Source organism: Macaca nemestrina, chromosome X (assembly GCF_043159975.1).
Source record: "Macaca nemestrina isolate mMacNem1 chromosome X, mMacNem.hap1, whole genome shotgun sequence".
Taxonomy (NCBI): domain Eukaryota; kingdom Metazoa; phylum Chordata; class Mammalia; order Primates; family Cercopithecidae; genus Macaca; species Macaca nemestrina.
This window is the reverse complement of record NC_092145.1, coordinates 67,991,001-68,011,758: the sequence shown is the minus strand read 5'-3', so window position 1 is coordinate 68,011,758 and position 20,758 is coordinate 67,991,001. Positions and strand designations below refer to the sequence as shown.

Genomic DNA, 20,758 nt, shown 5'->3' with positions numbered 1-20,758 from the left:
AGTCTGTTTTCTTCTATAGTTCTGAAGCTTAGAGAATCTACATCCTGCCTTACCAGCACCTCTGTTAAGTCTCTTAAAGAAATTATAAAGCTGTCAACTATCAACACATCAATGCATTATTGTTATGATGTTACAAAATGGTTATAATGATTAAGAAGAAAGTTCTTATTTTTTGAAATGCAATGATGTTTGGCTTAAAGATTTGTGTTTGTTTTATGGGTAAAAATTTTGCATCTTATCAATATTTGGGGAGTAAAAGCAAGAACAAAGCATATTTATAATTAAACATGTGGATACAGGAAGATTTTTAAAATTATTAAACAATATAAAATACCACAGGTGCTATTAATGGCACAAGGTGACACTAGCATATAATAAAAATTGTTTTTATAAGAAAACTAAGAATGAATTCAGATACTTTTTAACAAACTATTTCAGATAATCATAATGTAACAAGTTTAATATGCACTGTCTCTTTTAGGACTGGATCTGCCATTTATGATGATGCCTCATCCCCTACTTCCAGTCAGCTTACCTCCTGCATCAGTTGCCATGGCAATGAATCAGATGAACCATCTCAATACTATTGCCAACATGGCTGCTGCAGCACAGATTCACAGTCCACTCTCCAGAGCTGGTACCTCTGTTATAAAGGTAAGAATCATGATTTAGAAAAGGACAAAGGTGTCAATTACATGCAAATTTAGATAAAATATTAACAATCCCACTGGATCTTCAGTAGTCACTCAGCTCATTGATTCAGTTAGTTAGCATACAGTATTGATGGACTTAGTTTGTGACTAGGCCTTCCAGGTTTGTTGTTGTTTGTTTGTTTTCATTCCATGGCCACAGATCTCACTTTTAATTCTGTTTCCTGTCTTGCAGTCATGTGCACAGTGTGTGGGAGGCATGGGCAGACTAATGACAGAGTAGAAGAGTGTGCAAAAACCACTCCCATTGCTGGGGTGAAACAAAGTAAACACTGTGCATCTTTTTGGAGTTTCAGGGACAGTTATGAGGTATGATATACCATACAGGACTTATAGTCAGACAGTTTTGGGTTCCAATTCTGATTTGCAACTTAGCTGAATGAACTTGGGCATGACAGCCCTCCTGAACATGTTTCCTCAACTGTAAAATGAAGGTCATAGTTAATAATCTATGCTGCTTATTTCATGGGCTGTCCAGAGATAATATGAGTAAAATATATGTAAAGACCTGCAAAACATTAACACTATTTATGATAACTTATTGCATTAATGTTATGATGTTAGAATACTTTTTTTTCAAGTTTATGGGCATGGGATAATGAAACACAAAGGATATTTTGTAGCTACCCCTTCTTTTTCCTCTTAGTTTGGGATATGGCTTTTCTGCTCTCTTTTCAATTGTCATATGAACTAGGCTTTTGAATGCTTTTTCTTCTTGTGAAGAGGTGATATACGGGTACATAGTATCCCAAGATTTTAGTTAATCACAGAAACCCATTGATTCCCTCTTTTATTCCTCCACTTACTCAACAAATATTACACCCTTAATAATTACATGTCAGGGAATTGAGCAATATGGGAAATTTATAAGTACGATATACACCTTGACTTTCAGGAGCTCCCAAACATAAATGTGAGACAAACAAGTACCCACTTAACTTATAACCAACAAGACAGACTATGGTGGATAACATAAGAGAACCACCAAGTATTACAGGAATTTAGAGGAAGGAGTGATTATACCTACCTTTTAGAAGAGAGGAGGCAGGGATCTGGGAAGGTATTATAGTTAATGGATTTCAACTGAGCCTTGCAATATTGATATGATTATAATAGATAGGCATGGAGGTGAAAGAAATGAAGGCAGAGGAAATGTGACATTTTGAACATACTTGTTTCATTTTAAAATTAGCTTGTAATTTGGGAGCCTTCTAAAGCACTGAAGAAAATTGTAAGCATAACCTTTGTAAGAAAGGAACAGAAAAATTGATCATTTTTATAAAGCTTCATCTATATATTTATAACACCAACTGGAAGTATGCTTCCTGTAGAGGCTGGTTGCAGACTTCACCACTACACAAATACCCTGGCAACAAAACTGCACTTGTACCCCTGAATCAATAAAAAAAATTAAAGGTAAAAATAAAGCTTGTGGTTGATAATGAGTTAGTCTATCCTAGCTAATGGGAGCTCTGTTATTAAAATATTTGACGGGAGTGTAAACTTGGACTTAGGGTTGTCTTTGAGAAGAAAATTACCCATGAAATGTGGGATAAATTTCCCATGATTTTGAAACTGGATGGCTATTAAGAAAATATGACAACACAAACAAATTGTGAAATTATATTAACAAACCTGGGAGCAGTGGCAGTGACATGTGCCTGTAGTCCCAGCTACTTAGGAGCCTAAAGAGAGGAAGATCACTTGAAACCAGGGGTTCAAGATCAGCCCGGGCAACATTGTGAGGCTCCTTCTCTAAAACAAACAAACAAAAGCACTTCAAAGTAATTGTATTGTCATACTGGCTTTGGAATGATGGAAGAGTACTCTTAATAGAGGCATGCTTATGACTCTTCAAAAGTACATTGGTTGGTTTTCATAAGTACCACATTTAATTAGCTGTATTTCGTTTGAATGTTTGAGACTTCAGTTAGCTTTGTGAATAATTTGTGTCAAGAGGCACATGGAAATGTGGTTCATAATTATGGTCCTGGAAATGGAAAAGATAATTATCTTCTTAATCCAAATATTGTTTTTTTTGTTTTGTTTTGTTTTTGTGTTTTTTTTTGTTTTTTTTTTTACCTATTACAGCAATATAACTGACATTTTGTTTAGGGTTTATTAGTCTATTTCATATGCAACCTTTTAAAAAAGAAAGTTGGCATTGTCACAAACAATTTTATACAACTTTTTAACAGGTGAAATTAGATCACATGCTTATTTATGTCCTGCCAAATACACAAATAAATAGAAACCATTTTATGCTAAAGAGAAATGTATCTACTTTCATGTCGTTATTTTGACTAAAGTAAGTTAAGATAGATATATTTAATTAAAACACGCTGATAAAAATTTCTATTTCTGTACAAATCTATGAGAAATATATTTTGTCATATGCATAGATTGCACGGTGGTGGAAGAAGGGCTTTTTGGGTATCCATTACCCAAATAATGTACATTGTACCCAGTGAGTAATCTCTCATCATGCACCCTATTCCATCCCCTCACCTTTCCATTGTCTATCATTCCATACTTTACACTCCTGTGTACACATTATTTAGTTCCCACTTATAAGTGAGAACATATGGTATTTGTCTTTCTGTGTCTGACTTGTTATGCTTAAGATAATGGCCTCCATTTTCATCCATGTTGCTGCAAAAGACAAATTTCATTCTTTCTTATGGCTAAATAGTATTCCATTTATATATATATATATACGTGTATATATATATTGTATCTATCTACCTATCTGTCTGTCTATCTATCTATCTATCTATCTATCTATCTATCTATCTATCTATGTAGATAGATAGATAGGAATTTGATAATGGGTTAGTCTATCCTAACTAATGAGAGCTCTGTTATTAAAATATTTGATCGGAGTGTAAACTTAGAGTTGTCTTTGAGAAGAAAATTACCCATGAAATGTAGGATAAATTTGCCTGTTAGGCAAATATGCCTGTTAGGATAAATTTCCCATGATTTTGAAACTGTATGGCTATTAAGAAAATATGACAACAAAAACAAATGGCGAAATTATATTAAAAAGCAAACCTGGGAGCAGTGGCGGTGATATGTGCCTTTTTTAATATATAATATATATATTATATATATATATATGAATACTATTTGGAATATATATATATATATATATATATATATATATATATATATATAAATGGAATACTATGATCCTAAAAATGTGCAAGATATATATTCATATATATATGCAAGATATATATATGCATATATATATATCTTGCAGTTTTTCTTTATCATATCATCTGTTGACAGACACTTAGGTTGATCCCATATCATTGCTGTTGTGAATAGTACTACGATAAACATATGAGTGTAGATATCTTTTTGATATAGTGAGTTATTTTCCTTTGGGTAGATACCCAATAGTGGGATTGTTGGATTGAATGGCAGTTCTATTTATAGTTCCTTGAGAAATCTCCCTACTGTCATAGTGAATGTACTAATTTACATTTCTACCAACAGTGTATAAGCATTACGTTTTCTCCTCACAAACATTTGTTATTTTTTATCTTTTTAAAAATCCTCACAAACATTTGTTATTTCTTGTCTTTTGAAAAATAGCCATTCTGACTCATGTAAAATGATATCCCATTGTGGTTTTAATTTGCGTATCTCTGATGATTAGTGACGTTGAGCATTTTCATATGCCCGTTAGTCATTTGTATGTTTATTCATGTCCTTTGCCCACTTTGTACTGGGATTATTTGGAGTTTTCATTTTGAGTTGTTTAAGTCCCTTCTAAATTCTGTTTACTAATCCCCTGTCACATGCATTATTTGCAAATATTATCTCCCATTCTGTAGGTTGCCTGTTCAATCTTGATTATTTCTTTTGCTGTGCAGAAGATTTTTAGTTTAATTAAGTCCCATTTGTCTATTTTTGTTTTTATTGCCTATGCTTTTTACATCTTATTCATAAATATTTTGCCTAGACCAATGTCCAGGATAATTTTCCTTAGGTATTTTTACAGTACTTTTATAATTTCATGTCTTTCATTTAAGGGTTTAATCCATCTTGAGTTGACTTTTGAATTTGCTGAAAGATAATGGTCCAATTTCATTCTTCTGTGTATGACAGTCAAATTTTCCCAGCACCATTTGTTGAAAAGGATGTCATTTCCCCAGTGTATATTCCTGTTGATTTTGTCACAAAAGAGTTGGCTCTGAGTACCTGGCTTTATTTCTGTGTTCCCTATTTTGTTCCCTTGATATATGTGTCTATTTTTATAATCAGTACCATGCTGCTTTGGTTACTGTAGCCTTATAGTATAATTTGAAGTCAGTAATGAGATGCCTCCAGCCTTATTCTTTTTGCTTAGTATTTATTTGGCTATTCGGGCTCCTTTTTAGTTCCATATGATTTTGAGGATAGTATTTTCTATTTCTGTGAAAAATGATTTTTTTAAGGGATTGCATTAAATCTGTAGATTGCTTTGAATAGTATGGTAATTTTAATGATGTTAGTTTTTTTAATCCAAGAGCAAGGGATATTTTTCCATTTGTTTTTGGCATCTACAATTACTTTCACCAGTGTTTTGTAGTTTTCCTTGTAGATATCTTTTACCTCTTTGGCTAAAATTATTCTTAGTTTATTCTTTACTAGCTGTTGTAAATGGGATTGCCGTCTTTATTTGATTATCTGCTGGATCATTATTGGTATGTAGAAATGCTACCAATTTTTGTAAAGGGATCTTCACACTTTACTAAATTAATTTCTCAAATTCAAAAGATATTTGGTGGAGACTGAGGCTTTCTAGATGTAGGTCATGTCTTCAGTGAACTGGGAAAATTTGACTTCCCCTTTTCTGTTTGGATGCCTTTTATTTGTTTATTTTGCGTGATTGCTCTGGCTGGGGTATATTGGTTCATTCTCAAGCTGCTATGAAGAAATACCTGAGACTGGGTAATTTATTTAAAAAAGATGTTTAATTGACTCACAGCTCCACATGGCTGGGGATGCCTCAGGAAAACTTACAACCATGGCAGGAGGCAACTCTTCACATGGCAGCAGGAGAAAGAATGACTGCCAACAGGGGAAATGCCAGACATTTATAAAATCATCAGATCTCATGAGACTCACTCTTTCACAATAACAGCATGGAGGAAACCACCCCCCATGATTCAATTACCTCTACCTGGTCCTGCCCTTGACATGTGGGGGTTATAACAATTCGAGGTGAGATTTTGGTGGGGACACAGAGGCAAATCATATCATTCCACCTATGCCCCCTCCAAAATCTCATGTCCTCACATTTCCAAACACAATCATACCCTTTCAGTAGTCCCCGCAAATCTTTTTTTTTTTTTTTTGAGATGGAGTTTCGATCTGTTGCCCAGGCTGGAGTGCAGTGATGCGATCTTGGCTCACTGCAAGCTCCGCCTCCCAGGTTCATGTCATTCTCCTGCCTCAGCCTCCCAAGTAGCTGGGACTACAGGCGCCCGCCACCACGCCCGGCTAATTTTTTGTATTTTTAGTAGAGACGGGGTTTCACCATGTTATCCGGGATGGTCTTGATCTCCTGATCTTGTGATCCGCCCGCCTTGGCCTCCCAAAGTGCTGGAGTTACAGCCCTGAGCCACTGCGCTTGGCCTAGTCTCCCCAAATCTTAATGCATCCCAGCATTAACCCAAAAGTCGAAGTCCAAAGTTTCATCTGAGAAAGGACTCAAGGCAATTTCCTTTTGCCTATGAGTCTCTAAAATCAAAAGCAAGTTAGTTACTTCCTAAATACAATGAGGGACAGGCATTGGGTAAATACAGCCATTCCAAATGGGAGAAATTCTGCCAAAACAAAGGAGACACAGACCCTATGCAAGTCTGCAATCCAACAGGGCAGTCGTTAAACCTTAAAGTTCCCTAATAATATTCTTTGACTCCATGTCTCACATCCAGGTCATGCTGATGCAAAAGGTGGCCTCCCATGGCCTTGGGCAGCTCTGCCCCTGTGGCTTCACAGGGTACAGCCCCCTCCCGACTGCCTTCACAAGATGGTGTTGAGTGTCTGTGGCTTTTCCAGGCACACGATGAAAGCTGTTGGTGGATCTAGCATTCCATGGTCTGGAAGACAGTGGCCCTCTTCTCAATGTTCCACTAGGCAGTGTCCCAGTGGGGACTCCGTGTGGAGGCTCACATGCTCCATTTTCCTTCTGTACTGCCCTAGCAGAGGTTCTCCTTGTGGACTGTGTCTCCACAGCAAACTTCTGCTGGATATCCAAGGGTTTCCATACATCCTCTGAAATCTAGGCAGAGGTCCCTGAACCTCAATTCTTGTCTTCTGCACACCTGCAGGCCTAACACCACATGGAAACCACCAGGGCTTGGGGTTTGCACCCCCTGAAACAATTACCTGAGCTGTATATTGGCCCCTTTTAGCCGAGCAGCTGGGACAAAGGGCACCAAGTCCCTAGGCTGCACACAGCAGGGGGGCCCTGAACCCTGCCCAGGAAACCAATTCCCCCTGGTAGGCATCCAAGCCTGTGATGGGAAGCTCTCTTACTTGGCCTGGAGGCATTTTCCCCTTTGTCTTGGTGATTAGCACTTGGCTCCTCATTACTTATGCAAATTTATGCAGCTGGCTTCAATTCCTCTCCAGAAAATGGGAGTTTTCTATTGCATCATCAGCCTTCAAATTTTCCAAAGTTTTGTGCTCTACTTCCTCTTGAATGCTTTGCTACTTAGAAATTTCTTCCGCCAGATACCCTAAATCATCTCTCTCAAGTTCAAAGCTCCGCAGATCTCTAGGGTAGGGGCAAAATGCTGCCAGTCTCTTTGCTAAAGCATAGCAAGAGTCACCTTTATTCTAGTTCCCAACATGTTTTTTATCTCCATCTAAGACCACCTCAGCCTGGACTTCATTGTGCATGTAACTGTCAGCATTTTGGTCAAACCCATTCAACGAGTCTCTAGAAAGTTCCAAACGTTATTACATCTTTCTGTCTTCTTCTAAGCCCTCCAAGCTGTTCCAATCTCCGTCTGTTACCCAGCTAGTTCCAAAGTTGCTTCCACATGTTTGGGTATGTTTACAACAGTGCCCTACTATCTCAGTACAATTTACTGTATTAATTCATTCTCATGATGCTATGAGACTGAGTAATTTATAAAGAAAAGAGGTTTAATTGACTCACAGTTCTGCATGACTGAGGAGGCCTCAGGAAACTTACAATCATGGCAGAAAGCACCTCTTCACAAGGCAGGAGGAGAGAGAAAGACTGCCAGCAGTGGAAATGAATGCCCAACGCTTATAAAACTTTCAGATATCCTGAGACTCACTCACTATCACGAGAACAGCATGAGGGAAACTACCCCCATGATTCAATTACTTCCACCTTGTCCTGCCCTTGACACTTGGAGATTATTACTATTCAAGGTGAGATTTGGGTGGGGACACAGAGCCAAACCTTATTACTGGGACTCCAGTATTATGTTGAATCAGACTGGTGAGAACAGGCATCTTTGTCTTGTTCCAGTTCTTAGAATACTTTCAACTTTTCTCCATTCAGTATGATATTGGTTGTGGGTTTGTCATAATGGTTCTTATTGTTTTGAGGTATTTTCCTTTTATGGCTCCTTATTTCATTGAGGTCTTTTATCATGAAGGGAAGTTAGATTTTTATTAAACGCATTTTCTGCATGTGTTGAGATGATTATATGATTTTTGTTTTTAATTTGGATTGTGTAATATATCCTATTTATGTATTTATTTATGTATTTGTGTATTTCTTTATTTAAAGACAGCATTTTGCTTTCTCACTCAAGTTGGAGAGCAGTGGTACAATTATAGCTCACTGCAGCTGCAAGCTCCTGGGCTCAAGTGATTCTCCTACCTCAGTCTCTGGAGTAACTGGGTCTACTGGCATTTTCCACCGTGCCTGGCTAATGTGTTTCTTTATTTTTTTTTTTTTATTTTTGTAGAGGTGGGCGTCTTACTATGTTGCCTAAGCTGGCCTTGAATTCCTGACCTCAAGCCCTTCTTTCAACTTGGCATCCCAAAGTGGAGTCCCAGTAATAACGTTTGGTTCTGTGTCCCCACCCAAATCTCACCATGAATAGTAATAATCCCCCAGTGTCAAGGGCAGGACCAGGTAGAGGTAATTGAATCATGGGGGTAGTTTTCCACATAATCCTGAGATTATGACATTTATTGATTTGTATATGTAGATTCATCCTTACATTCCTAGCATAAAACACACTTGATCATTATATATTATCCTTTTGATGTGTCATGACTTAATTTATTAATATTTTGTTGAGGATATTTTCATCTATGCTTTTCAAGGATATTGGCCTGCAGTTTCCTTTTATTGTTGTGTTGCCCTCTGGTTTTGTTATCAGGATGTTACTGGCCTCATAGAATTATTTAGGGATACTTTCCTGTTCTTCAACTTTTTGTAACAATTTCAGGATAATTGGTGTTAGTAGAATTTGGCTGTGAATACACCTGATCACGGGCTTTATTTTGTTTGATGATTATTTTTGTTAATGATTCAATCTCACTACTCGTTATTGTTCTGCTCAGGTTTTATATTTTTTCCTGGTTCAATTTTAAGAGAATGTAAGTTTCTAGGAATTTATCCATTTCCTCTAGGTTTTCAAGTATGCAAGCTTTTACTTCTTCATAGTAGTCTCTGATGATCTTTCATTTTTCTGTGGAATCATTTGTAATGTCTCCTTTTTTATTTCTGATTTTTATTTGTATCTTTTGTTAGTCTAGCTAATGGGTTATCAATTTTGTTTACATTTTCAAAGAGCTATTTTCTCATGTTGATTTTTCATACTTTTTTGTTCTTTATTTCATTTAGTTCTGCTCTGATATTTATTTCTTCTGCTAATTTTTTTTGGGGGGGGGTTGCTTTTCTTTCTCCTTGAGGTGTGGTGTTAGGTTGATAATTTGTAAGCTTTCTAAATGTTTGAAGTAGGCAGTTAATGGTATAAACTTCCCTCTCAGCACAATTTTTGTCTGTCTCATAGATTTTGATAGGTAGTGGGTCCATTTGCACTTGTTTTAAGAAATTTCTAGATTTCCTTCTTAATTTCTTCCTTAAGCCAACGATTGCTCAAGAGCATGTTGTTTAATTTCCATATATTTGAAGTTTCCTTAGTTTTTCTTTTCAATGATTTTTAGTTTTATTCCATTGTGATCTGAGAAGATGCTCTATATGAATTTGAATTTTAAAAATTTGTTGAGACTTGTTCTGTGGCCAGGTATATGGTCTATCTTGGACACTGTTCCATGTGCTGATGAGGAAAAGGAATATTCTGTAGTTGTCAGATAGAATATTCTATAAATGGTTCTCCCATGTTGGGTGCTTGTATTTTTAGAATCATGATATTCTCTTGCTGAATTGATCATTTTATCAATAGTGATTGAGTTGTCTTTTTTTTACTATTTTTGATTTAAAATCTGTTGTAACTGATATAAATATGGCTACTCCTGCTGACTTTTGATTTTCATTTGCATGAAATATCTTTTTTTCCACCTCTTTGATTCTGTATTTGTTTTTACAGGAAAGCTTCTTGTTATCAGCATATAGTTGGATCATGTTTTTTAATTTATTTCACCCATCTATGTCTTAAGTGTAGCATTTAATCCATTTACATTCCAGGTTATTGTTGACATGTGACGTTTTGTGCCTGTCATGTTTTTTATTCCTTTTAATTGGTTTTACAGATTATTTGCTTTTTCCTTATTCTCTATGTTTCTTTATTGTTTGATAGAATTCTGTCATGTTGTCATTTGATTATTTCTCTTTCTCCTTTGTATGACTGTTTTGTAAGTCTTGTGAGTTTTATACTTCCATGTGTTTTTATGATGGTGAATAACGAAGTTTTGTTTCCATGTTTAAAACTCTTTTGAACATTTAATGTATGATCAATATTGTGGGGAAGAATTCTCTGTGTTTGCTTGTCTGGGAAATATTTTATTTTTCCCTAACTTATGAAGCTTCTTCTTGTGGATGAAAAATGCTTGTCTGGCAGTTTTTTCTTCTTTAGTACTTTGAAAATGTCATACCATTCTCTTCTGGCCTGTAACATTTCAGGTGAGAATTCCACTTTCTGATGGGGATTCCTTTACAGATGACTAGATGTTTTTCTCTTTCTGATTTTAAAAATATTTATTTCCTGTTGATTTTAGATATTTTGACTATAATATGGTGTGGTGAAGTCCTTTTCGCAATGTATACTCTTGGAGATTGCTAAGTCTCCTTTAGATGTCTGACACTCTTGCTAGAAATGCAAAATCTCCATAAATTACTTCCTCATATAGGTTTTCTAGACTTTTGGTTCTTTCTTCTTCCTCAGAAGCACAGATAATTCTTAAGTTTGGTTGCTTTATGTACTTCAAAATATGTTATAGTCTTTATTCATTCTTTTAATTTTTTTTTTTTTTGACTGACTGGATTATTTCAAAAGACTGGTCTTCATGTTATGAGACTTTTCCTTCTGCTTGGTCTTGTCTATTACTGAAATATTCAAGTGTACTTTATATTTCCTTCAATGAACTTTTGGGTTCTAGAATTTCTGTTTTTTTGTTTGTTTTTGTTTAAAAACAAAACAAAAAAAAAAAAAAACCGGTGTCTGTCTCCTCGGTAAATTTCTCATTTATGTCCTGAATTGATTTTCCAATTTATTTGCATTTGTTTTCAGATTTCTCTTGCATGTCATTGAGCTTCTCTAAAATTAACATTTTGAATATTTTATCTGTCATTCAATAATTTCTTTGTGATTCATTTCTTTTCCTGATCAATTTTTTATGGTTTTATTGTGTCATATTTCCTTGCTTATCATGCTTCCTGGGGTAACAGTAGCTTTTCCAAGTTTTTGAAACTGCTTTTATACAAGAAAACTTTGCTGAAAATGTATATATGTTATTGGTTGAGTCAGATACTTTGGCTTTGACTTTGGGTGCCCATGGTAATCTATACAATATTTTCTGTAATATACAGGGTCATTGGTATCTGTGATTTCCTCCATGGGTTACGATACAGTTATGTGTTAAGCCTGTGCTGAAATTTTGCTGTAGAAATGGGATGCGAGATAGACCATTCTTCAGGCAGTAGTGATGGCGTCAATAGGCTGAATCTGCCTGTTCTTAGTCCCCAGAGCAGCTTACACAGGCACCAGTGTTCATGAGTCCTGAAGGGCCAATTTGTGGGCCTCCAGGTAGCTTGTTTGGATGCTGGTAATAACAGTGGTGGACCATGCATTTGGGCAGGTTCCCAGGACCCCTGGACTGCTGGTGTGATGTGACTAAATGCAGTAGTGAAGATGGAGCAACCCACTTGAAATCAAGTGGTTTGCGCTCGTGTTGCTGGTGCCTGCAATTGGTTGTGGAGGCTCGTTCCCCTGGCCTGCTGGTAGCACATGTGGGTGGGTGTCATCTGTTGTGGTATTGGTAGATTGGGTCAGTATGACTTCAGACTCTGGAAGCAGCAATCAAGTGCCAGCAATAATAAACTTGGCTGGGAAACTTCCTGGGTCCTGCGTGGCGTGCTTGAGTGCTGGGGATATGGGTCTAGGCAAGGAGACATTTCCTTGAAAGTAGTGACTTCAGGTGCTGTGTGTGATAAGCAAAAGTGGGGTTGTCCTCATGCCACCAGTGGAATTCTCAGGAATGGACTGTCATGGCTGTGCTGTAGACCTGCCATCAGGGAGGGTGGGGCTCCTTATAGCTGGAGGGGCAGGTAACTCTGGAAAGTACAGCCTGTCCACATCTTGATCTCACAGCAGCTGTAGCAGGGGAGAGGGAATTGTTTTAGGAGTGCGTTGAATTGTCCAGTCTCCTCCCGCTTCAGCCAGGTGGCAGATGCAGCAGAGTCAGCTCAAACTCTGCCCAGTGGTGGGGCACAGCCCAGTGTTACACTCTCAAAATTGCACCAGGTGTGGGTCCATAACCAGAGAGAGTGGCGCACCTCTCAGGTGAGCAGCATGGATAAGAAGCTGCAGAAAGTGAAGTCTGCTTATGCCTCAGTCTTACAGCAGCCTCAAGTAGGGTGGTGGAGATTGTTCTAACGGTGTGTGGGAGCACTCAGTTTCCCAGATCCTTCCTCAGTCCAGTGTTGGCAATGGCAAGAGCCTTGTCAGTGCTGCCTCGGAGCAGGATCTAGATCCTTGGTATCTAGTCTCTCAGAATGGTTCCAGGTTGAAGCTGCTCTGAGATTGGAAGCCTGTGGGATTTTGGGTGGATTCCCTTTCTGGAGCAACACCTCTGTGCAATCACTAGGCAACTCCCTATGTTAGGTCCAAGGCCTGTGTTGATTGATGGGTTCTCTATAAGCCAAGATTGCTAAAGTCTGTTGCAGGAGTGTGGAGTCCTGGGGAGTTTCTCCCTTTCCTTTTCCCCATGTCCAGGAGCTTTTCTTGGTCCCCAGCAAGCCCCCATCCTGGTAAGCTGCTTCAAACCCTCTCATTACTTGCTTTGGGGTTTCCCATGAGTCTCTGTTGAATTTTAGTGTTCTCTTTTAGACAGTCTGTTTGAAATGTGAATATGTACTCACTGTTCTTTAAATTTTATTATCCTAGCAGTTTTACATAATAAAACAAATGTTTAAATTTGTATAACTCATTACTTTACAAAATATCTTAGTTTAATTCACCAGGTCTTTTATATCATTTTTACCATGTAGGTAAACTGTCTTTCCAAATATGCATTATCAGAATATTTAACATTTAATTATTGGAAGTAAATGTCTTCACTATGAAATTTGATTTCCTTCTGACAAATCCACTATGAATTAAGAAAAGTCACAGTGGCCTTTCCCAAAACCTCTTTGCTGTGTATACTATAATCAATTTAAAACACACCTAAAGAAAAACAATACTCAAAATTTGAAAGATGTAGTATGAGACTAGGGCACATTATAAAAAGGGTCCAAAATTTGTGTTTAGTTATATAAAACTTGTGAAAATTTACAGAAAGAGCTATCAAATTATTTTGAAATGTTTACATTACTCATATTGTCATTTTTTTCTTTCAGATCAAAATTACCTTTTGATATAGTTTGGATATTTGTCCTCACCCAAATCTCATGTTGAAATGTAAACAATGTTGGAGCCTGGGCTTGGTGGAAGGTGTTTGGATCATGAGGGTGGATCCCCCATGAATGGCTTGGGGCATCTCTGTGGTGAAAAGTGAGCTCTCACTCTGAGTTCACACAAGATCTAGTTGTTTAAAAGGCTGTGGCACGTGCCCCATCACATTCTCTTGCTCCTGCTCTGGTCATGTGATGTGTCTGCCCCCACTTCACCATCCACCATAAGTAAAAGTTTCCTGAGGCCTCCCCAAAGCAGGTGCCAGTGATATGCTTCCTGCACAACCTGCAGAACCATGAGCCAATTAAACCTTTTTCCTTATAGGTTCCCCTTTTTCAGGTATTTGTTTATAGCAATGCAAGAAATGCCTAATACAGAAAACTGGTACTGAGGGATAAAACATTGTTGTAAAGATACCTTGAAATGTGAAGCCAACTTTAGAACTGGGTAATGGCCAGAGGTTGGAAGAATTTGGAGGGCTCAAAATAAGACAGAAAGATGCGGAAAAGTTTGGTACTTATTAGAGACTGATTAAATGGTGGTGACCAAAATGCTGATGAGGATATGGACAGTAAAGTCTAGGCTGCTGAGGTCTCAGATAGAAATGAGGAATTTATTTGGAACTGGAGCAAATTTCACATGTGTTATACCTTAACAAAGATCCTGGTTTGCATCCTGTTCATGCCCTAGGGATCTGTGGAAGTTTGAACTTGAGAGTGATGACCTAGGGTATCTGGCACAAGAAACTTCTAAGCATCAAGGTGTTCAAGATGTGGCCTGGCTGCTTCTAACAACATATGCTCTTATGTGGAAGCAAAGAAATAATGAAAAGTTGGAACTTATATTTAAACAGGAAGCAGAGCATTAAAGTTTGGAAAATTTGCAGCCTAGCTATGTGGCAAAAAAAGGAAAAAGCTTTTTTGGGAGAGAAATAAAAGCAGGCTATGGAGCAACCATTTGCTAGACATATTTGCATAACTAAAAGAAAGCTAAGTGCTAATATCCAAGACAATGAGAAAAAGACCTCAAAGGTATTTTATAGAACTTCATGCAGCCCCTTCATCACAGGCCTAGAGGCCTAGGAGGGAAGAATTATTTCTTGGGCCACGCCCAGGGCTCTGCTGCCCTGCACAGCCTTGGGACACAGCTCCCTGCATCTCAGCTGCTCTAGCTCCAGCCTCAGCTCAAAGGACCCCAGATAATGTTCTTGCCACTACTCCAGAGGACACAAGCCACCATATCCCTTGGCAGCTTCTGTGTGGTGTTAATACTACAGACACACAGAATGCTTGAGTGAATAAGACTTAGCAGCCTTTGCTAGGTTTCAGAAAATGTATGAGAAGGCCTGGATGTCCAGGCAGAAGCCTGCTGCAGGGGCAGAGCCCACACAGAGAACCTCTACTAGGGCAGTGCAGAGGGAAAATATGGGATTGGAGCCTTGACACAGAGTCCCCACTGGGGCACTGCCTAGTGAAGCTATGAGAAAGGGGCCACTGGCTCCAAGACCCTAGAATGGTAGATCCACTGGCAGTTTACAACTTCAGTATGGAAAAGCCACAGATGCACAACAACCTATGAGAGCAGCACAGGGTCTGAACTCTGTAAAGCCACAGGGACAGAACTGCCCAAGGACTCAGGAGCCCACCACTTGCATTAGTGTTCCCTGGAGTTAAGGGCAGTTGGGACATGGAGTCAAGGGAGATTATTTTGTGGGATGTGGGACATGAAGTCAAGGGAGATTATTCTGGAGCTTTAAGATTTAATGACTGCCCTGCAGGGTTTTTAATTTGTGCAGGGCCTTTCTTTCAGCTGATTTCTCTCTTTTGGAACATGAATGTTTACCCAATGCCTATACCCCTGTTGTATCTTGGAAGTAAGTAATTTGAATTAATTGATTTTAAGTAAGCAATTAGTTTTATAGGCTCATAGGTGGAAAGGACGTGCTTTGCCTCATATGAGACTTTGGACTTTGGACTTTTGAGTTAATGCTGAAATAAGCCAAGACTTTTGGGGACTGTTGGAAAGGCATGATTGTACTTTGCAATGTGAAAAGGACAAAAGATTTGGGGGAGTCTAGGGGTGGAATGATATAGTTTGGATATTTGTTCCTGCTCAAATCTCCTATTGAAATGTAATCCCCAATGTTGGAGGTGGGACCTGATGGGAGGTGTTTGGATTATGGGGGCAAATCCCTTGTGAATGTCTCAGGCCATTCCCCTGGTGATAAGTGAGCTCTCACTCTGAGTTCACATGAGATCTGGTTATTTAAAAATGTGTTGCACCTACCTCCCCACCCTTGTTCCTGCTCTAGCCATATGATATGCCTGCTCCTGCTTCAACTTCCATGAGTAAATACTTCCTGAAGTCTCTCGAGAAGCAGATACGAGTGCTATTCTTCCTGTGCCTCCTGCAGAACCATGAGCCAATTACATCTCTTTTTTTATAAATTACCCAGTATCGGGTATTTATTTGTAGGAATGCAAGAACTGCATAAGACATCCTTTTTGCCATATCATTTTTTAAAATCCCTGGGATTAAAAAAAAAGCAAGCTGTGATATTGAAACATGTTTTCAGTGTCCTTCTAAACACATGCCACTCTTCTTTAGCTTGGTTTATGTTAAGCTGATGCCTGCGCTAATGCTTGTCACTGATGATCATAATACTTGGATCACTAATTCCACTGGAAGCTCGTCTTCTAGTATATTCTTTGAATAATAGGATTATATGATGCATAGAATATATCAAGTTAATAAATGACTGGCTATACAAATCATACTTATTTCTAACATTTAGTATTTCTAGACAAAGGTCCTAGGAGCAACTTTTAAAATATTTTTGCACTTCAGTTTTCCTTTCTGCAAAATGGATCTTGCTTTCTTTATACTTTACTTCTATATTTGCATATAAAGTTTATATTTAAATTATAGTTTATATCTGAAAACTGATTAGGCTAATCTGTAAGCCATGTTAACTTTTCATTTCAATTCAAACAAGTCAATTTGTCATTTGCTGGCAGGCTTATTTGTTAACAATTAATTGAATCAAATGAAGCCACTGGTATCTGGTTTAAAAAATTTGTTGGTTCATTCATATTTTTTGTTTTCTACTCATTGAATCACTATTGTGTATCAGGTAGTGCTCAAGGTTTATGATTTAAATGGGAGAGACAAATAATGAACAAAATAAATAATTATATAATTCTCTATTAAGTATTTAGATAGACAAAATGAACCCGTATTTTCTCTGTTGAAAACATGGTAGAGTTTGCTTTTATGCCCTATGAGACCAGGGTTTTTGAGTTATAAAAAGAAGTGAAACTACCTATAATTATTTATGTTAATCTACCTTCACATTGCTTAAAATTTTAATACTGGGTGATTTGTTAGTGTGCTATTTTTGTTTCTTATTTTTCACATTCCTAAAAAGAAAGCTATGGGATATATGCAACTGTGATTGAGTGCATACTCACAAAATACATTTATTTTCAGAATGTTACAAGTCTAGTTTTGTTTGTTTGAATGCTCATAGGCTCAAATGAACACAGAACTTGTGTACTTATTCATGAACTTAATATTTGCTTAATCAGGTAATGTTGAATGTTAGGATGAAAGAAAAACTTCTAATTTCTATAATGGACTTATACATTCAGTGTTTCAGATTTTATAATTTTGGGGCCAGCATCCAGTGATATGCCTAAAAACCAGCTCTCCAAAAACAAAACAAATCAAAATAAGAAGAAAACTGTTATTTATAACATTTGCCAATTTTCTTGGTGTAAATATTTCTATCATGGCAGATTTCAGGTTACCAACAGCTTAACAACTGGTTCACAAAATTAATGAATATTTAACAATTGGCTCTAGCTTGAGCAGGTCCAAGGCAGCAGCCTCCTTTAAAAATATTATACTAAATATGAAATGGGTATCACTTCAGACTCTCCATGACAACCTTTTCTTATATCTATTAAGCAAAGCAAACAACAAAAACTTTTCCAACCAGTTTACTTTTCAATACCTTCAACAAAGCATAACACATTAACTAAGTGTTTGAAAATTCTCTATAAAAGTGAATGAATAAAGTTTGTTTACCAGTTTAATTTATACCACTTTAACAGAGAATGGTATTAAATTGGAAGGGAGTTTAGCTTAATTGCATTTAGATCATTTTTTATCAGCATGTATATATTGGTTAAAAAAAATTTTTGGTGATTAGAAGTGTGGATGCCTACAAATATCCTCAAATAGTGAAAGCTACCAAAAGGGAAAATACACCTGGCTAAGTCTTTTTCATTTTAGGTCTCAGAAGTGATATAACTTTTAGAAGCTTATATTCCAAAGAAAATATGTATTTCTTACATAGTCTGATAGATTTCCTTGCCTCCATGGATTTAAATAATTAACAGTGCATCTTAGATGCATAGGATATATCTACTATAGCAACACTGCCCATAATGGTAGCCATTAGGCATGTGTGGGTATTTTAACTTAAATAAAAATGTAAAATTCAAACTTCAGTTACCAAATTAGTCACATTTCAAGTGCTCAATAGCCGCATGTTATTTGTGGCTATTGTATTAGAGAGCACAATTATAGGATGTTTTCATCATTGTAGAAAGTTCCATTGAACAGAACTCCATTAAATAGGGTGAATGGAAGGTCTAGAACCATCCATAATTTTGAGAACAAAGAAGGATAATAAAGATTTAAAAATCAGCAAGCGTCTGGAAATTATACTTTCAGTTACCCAGAAAGGACAGCTACTGTTGACTTTTGGCTTATTGTACTATTATCTTCATCACTTTCTGTTAGAAAACAGAATTCACTGATTTAGCAAATGTTGAATGTATGCAAAAGACTCTGTCATATTGCTTTGTCCAAAACACAGAAAAGAAACAGACATAGATAGGCTCCACCCCCAAAAGGACCACTTCTGGCTAGAGCCATCATAATTTGTTAGTTAAATAAGATGCATTCAGAAGCAGATTTCATTAGAGGTAGTATAGTATAATTGCTATCTGCCTAGATTTGAATCCTGGTTTTACCATTCCTTGTTATGTGACTTTAGGCAAATTAATTAACCGACCTGTGTCTCAGATTGCCTCATGGTCCCAATGAAATGGGGATGATAATTGTACCTACTTCATAGTGTTAACAGAAGCCTAAGTGACATAAAGCATGTTAACACATTTAGAGTAATGTTTGGCACCTACTAAGTGCACAGCATGTTTTAACCAATATTTTACATTGAAGAATCCATACAGAAATAGTAGTAAGTAGAAAACCATATTGTGGCCAAAAACTACCATGAGATAGAAGTAGCTTCCTCTATGTAGGTTCTTCTGTATGTTCTCTCACCAGTAATGGGACAAAGGGAACCTCCACCTTTAAATTCACCTACAGTTATTGGCCTACAGCATTGATTTACCTGTGATAGTTGCCTTGATTTGATACCCCAGAATAAAGATTAGGAGCCTGATGGGGGCTGGAGAAGGGTGCCCAATTAAATATCAAATTTGATCTGGTTGGTGTTTAATTTTAAATAATATTTGAATGTTTACATGTGAATTATTTAGTATAGTTTGCACCGTGGGCACCTACAATGCATATGAAAACATACATATGCCTTCCTTTCATCCCCAGTGGGGTACATCAGGCAGTCAATAAATATTTGTTGCATGAGTGAATGAAAGCTAAAGGAGTCACTTTAGATATTAAACTTTGGGGAGTGTTTCCAACATAAATTATTATTACTAATACAGACTTTAAATCCAAAAGTGGAAAAGACGTTACAAGTTGCAAATAAATGTTTCTTGTTGTTTTTTGTCAGTAGATAGTTTGGGAATATTGCTACACAAGGCACATGGTAAATTTTAGTTCTGGCTCAGATCCCTTTGGTGTTGGCTTAACTATTAGCATGTGTTGCTAATAAATAATATAGCTATAACATGAATTGGAATTGCATTATGATCATTAGGCTTGCAAGACTATTAATCCTTAAATTATATTATTGAATGTGGCAAAATCATGAAGACAAAAATAGGTCAAATACCTTACTGGTATGGAATTCTATTCCCTGTTTGACATTTAAGTGTCTTACAATACATTTTTCTCTATTTGTGGGAAACTGTGTAATGTCAGTGTGCCATAGCTTTTTTCTGATAACACATTTAAGAAATTTAAGTTGGAAGCTGTTATTTGGCAGTTTACCAACACCATCTGATTAGCTCTGTTTCTTGTTTGGCTGAGCAGCTGGCGATTAATGAATTGATAGGAAATGGTCACACGGCAGTGGCATTAGCATGTGAACATCTGGTATTAAAATTAGTCAACACAGAGAGGTTTTTGTGTGATAATTCAAATTCACTGACAAAAATCACTACTTGGGTCTCAGTCTAAGTGCTCTGTGGAAAGAGAAAGCTATTACTATCTCAGAGCATGAGATGAAGATGCATCGAGTGGGCATTAAGGGTTGTTTGTGTTTGTTTGTTTGTTTGTTTGGGTGGGTGGCAGAGTAACAAGCCCACAACATAACTTGGAAACCATGCATTTTTCCCATTGAACTATCCATTCTCCCACTTGAAGGTATTTTAGGCTATGGTCAGATATTATGGCTGATTCCCTTAATCTGTGAGCCTTTTCCAGGACAGGTTCATCACATTAAAGAGAGGAGAGGATTCTTTGTTCAAACACCACATCGGTCACACATAGGTTGTGTGTATTATTTTCCACTCTCATGCTTACGTATTCCAGCTGCACCCCCAATCTGGCATTATTTTTTATGCATACTATTATATTGCCTCTTCTAATTCAGGATTGCAATTATGCCTTCAAAACCACTGAAGAGTGAAAGCTCCCAATATCTAGAATATTTTTTCTGAGTGGTGAGTTTCTTAAACACTCCTTGAGAAATAAGGTAAGAGTATTGTGGACTCACTGTTTCATAGACTAATGAAATATGTATGTTGTGATAGCTTCTAC

The 20,758-nt window shown here is 37.1% G+C and overlaps 1 protein-coding gene across 7 annotated transcripts in view; it reads left to right on the top strand.

Annotated features, from left to right (window-relative positions):
• Nucleotides 1-20,758, top strand: part of LOC105488007 (dachshund family transcription factor 2) — a 692,336-nt gene that overhangs the window by 566,686 nt on the left and 104,892 nt on the right. For all 7 annotated transcript variants that reach the window (XM_071088393.1, XM_071088394.1, XM_071088389.1 and 4 more), the window contains one exon: nt 482-654. In XM_071088393.1, the coding sequence (XP_070944494.1) occupies nt 482-654 (173 nt within the window). The remainder of the gene's footprint in view (nt 1-481; nt 655-20,758) is intronic.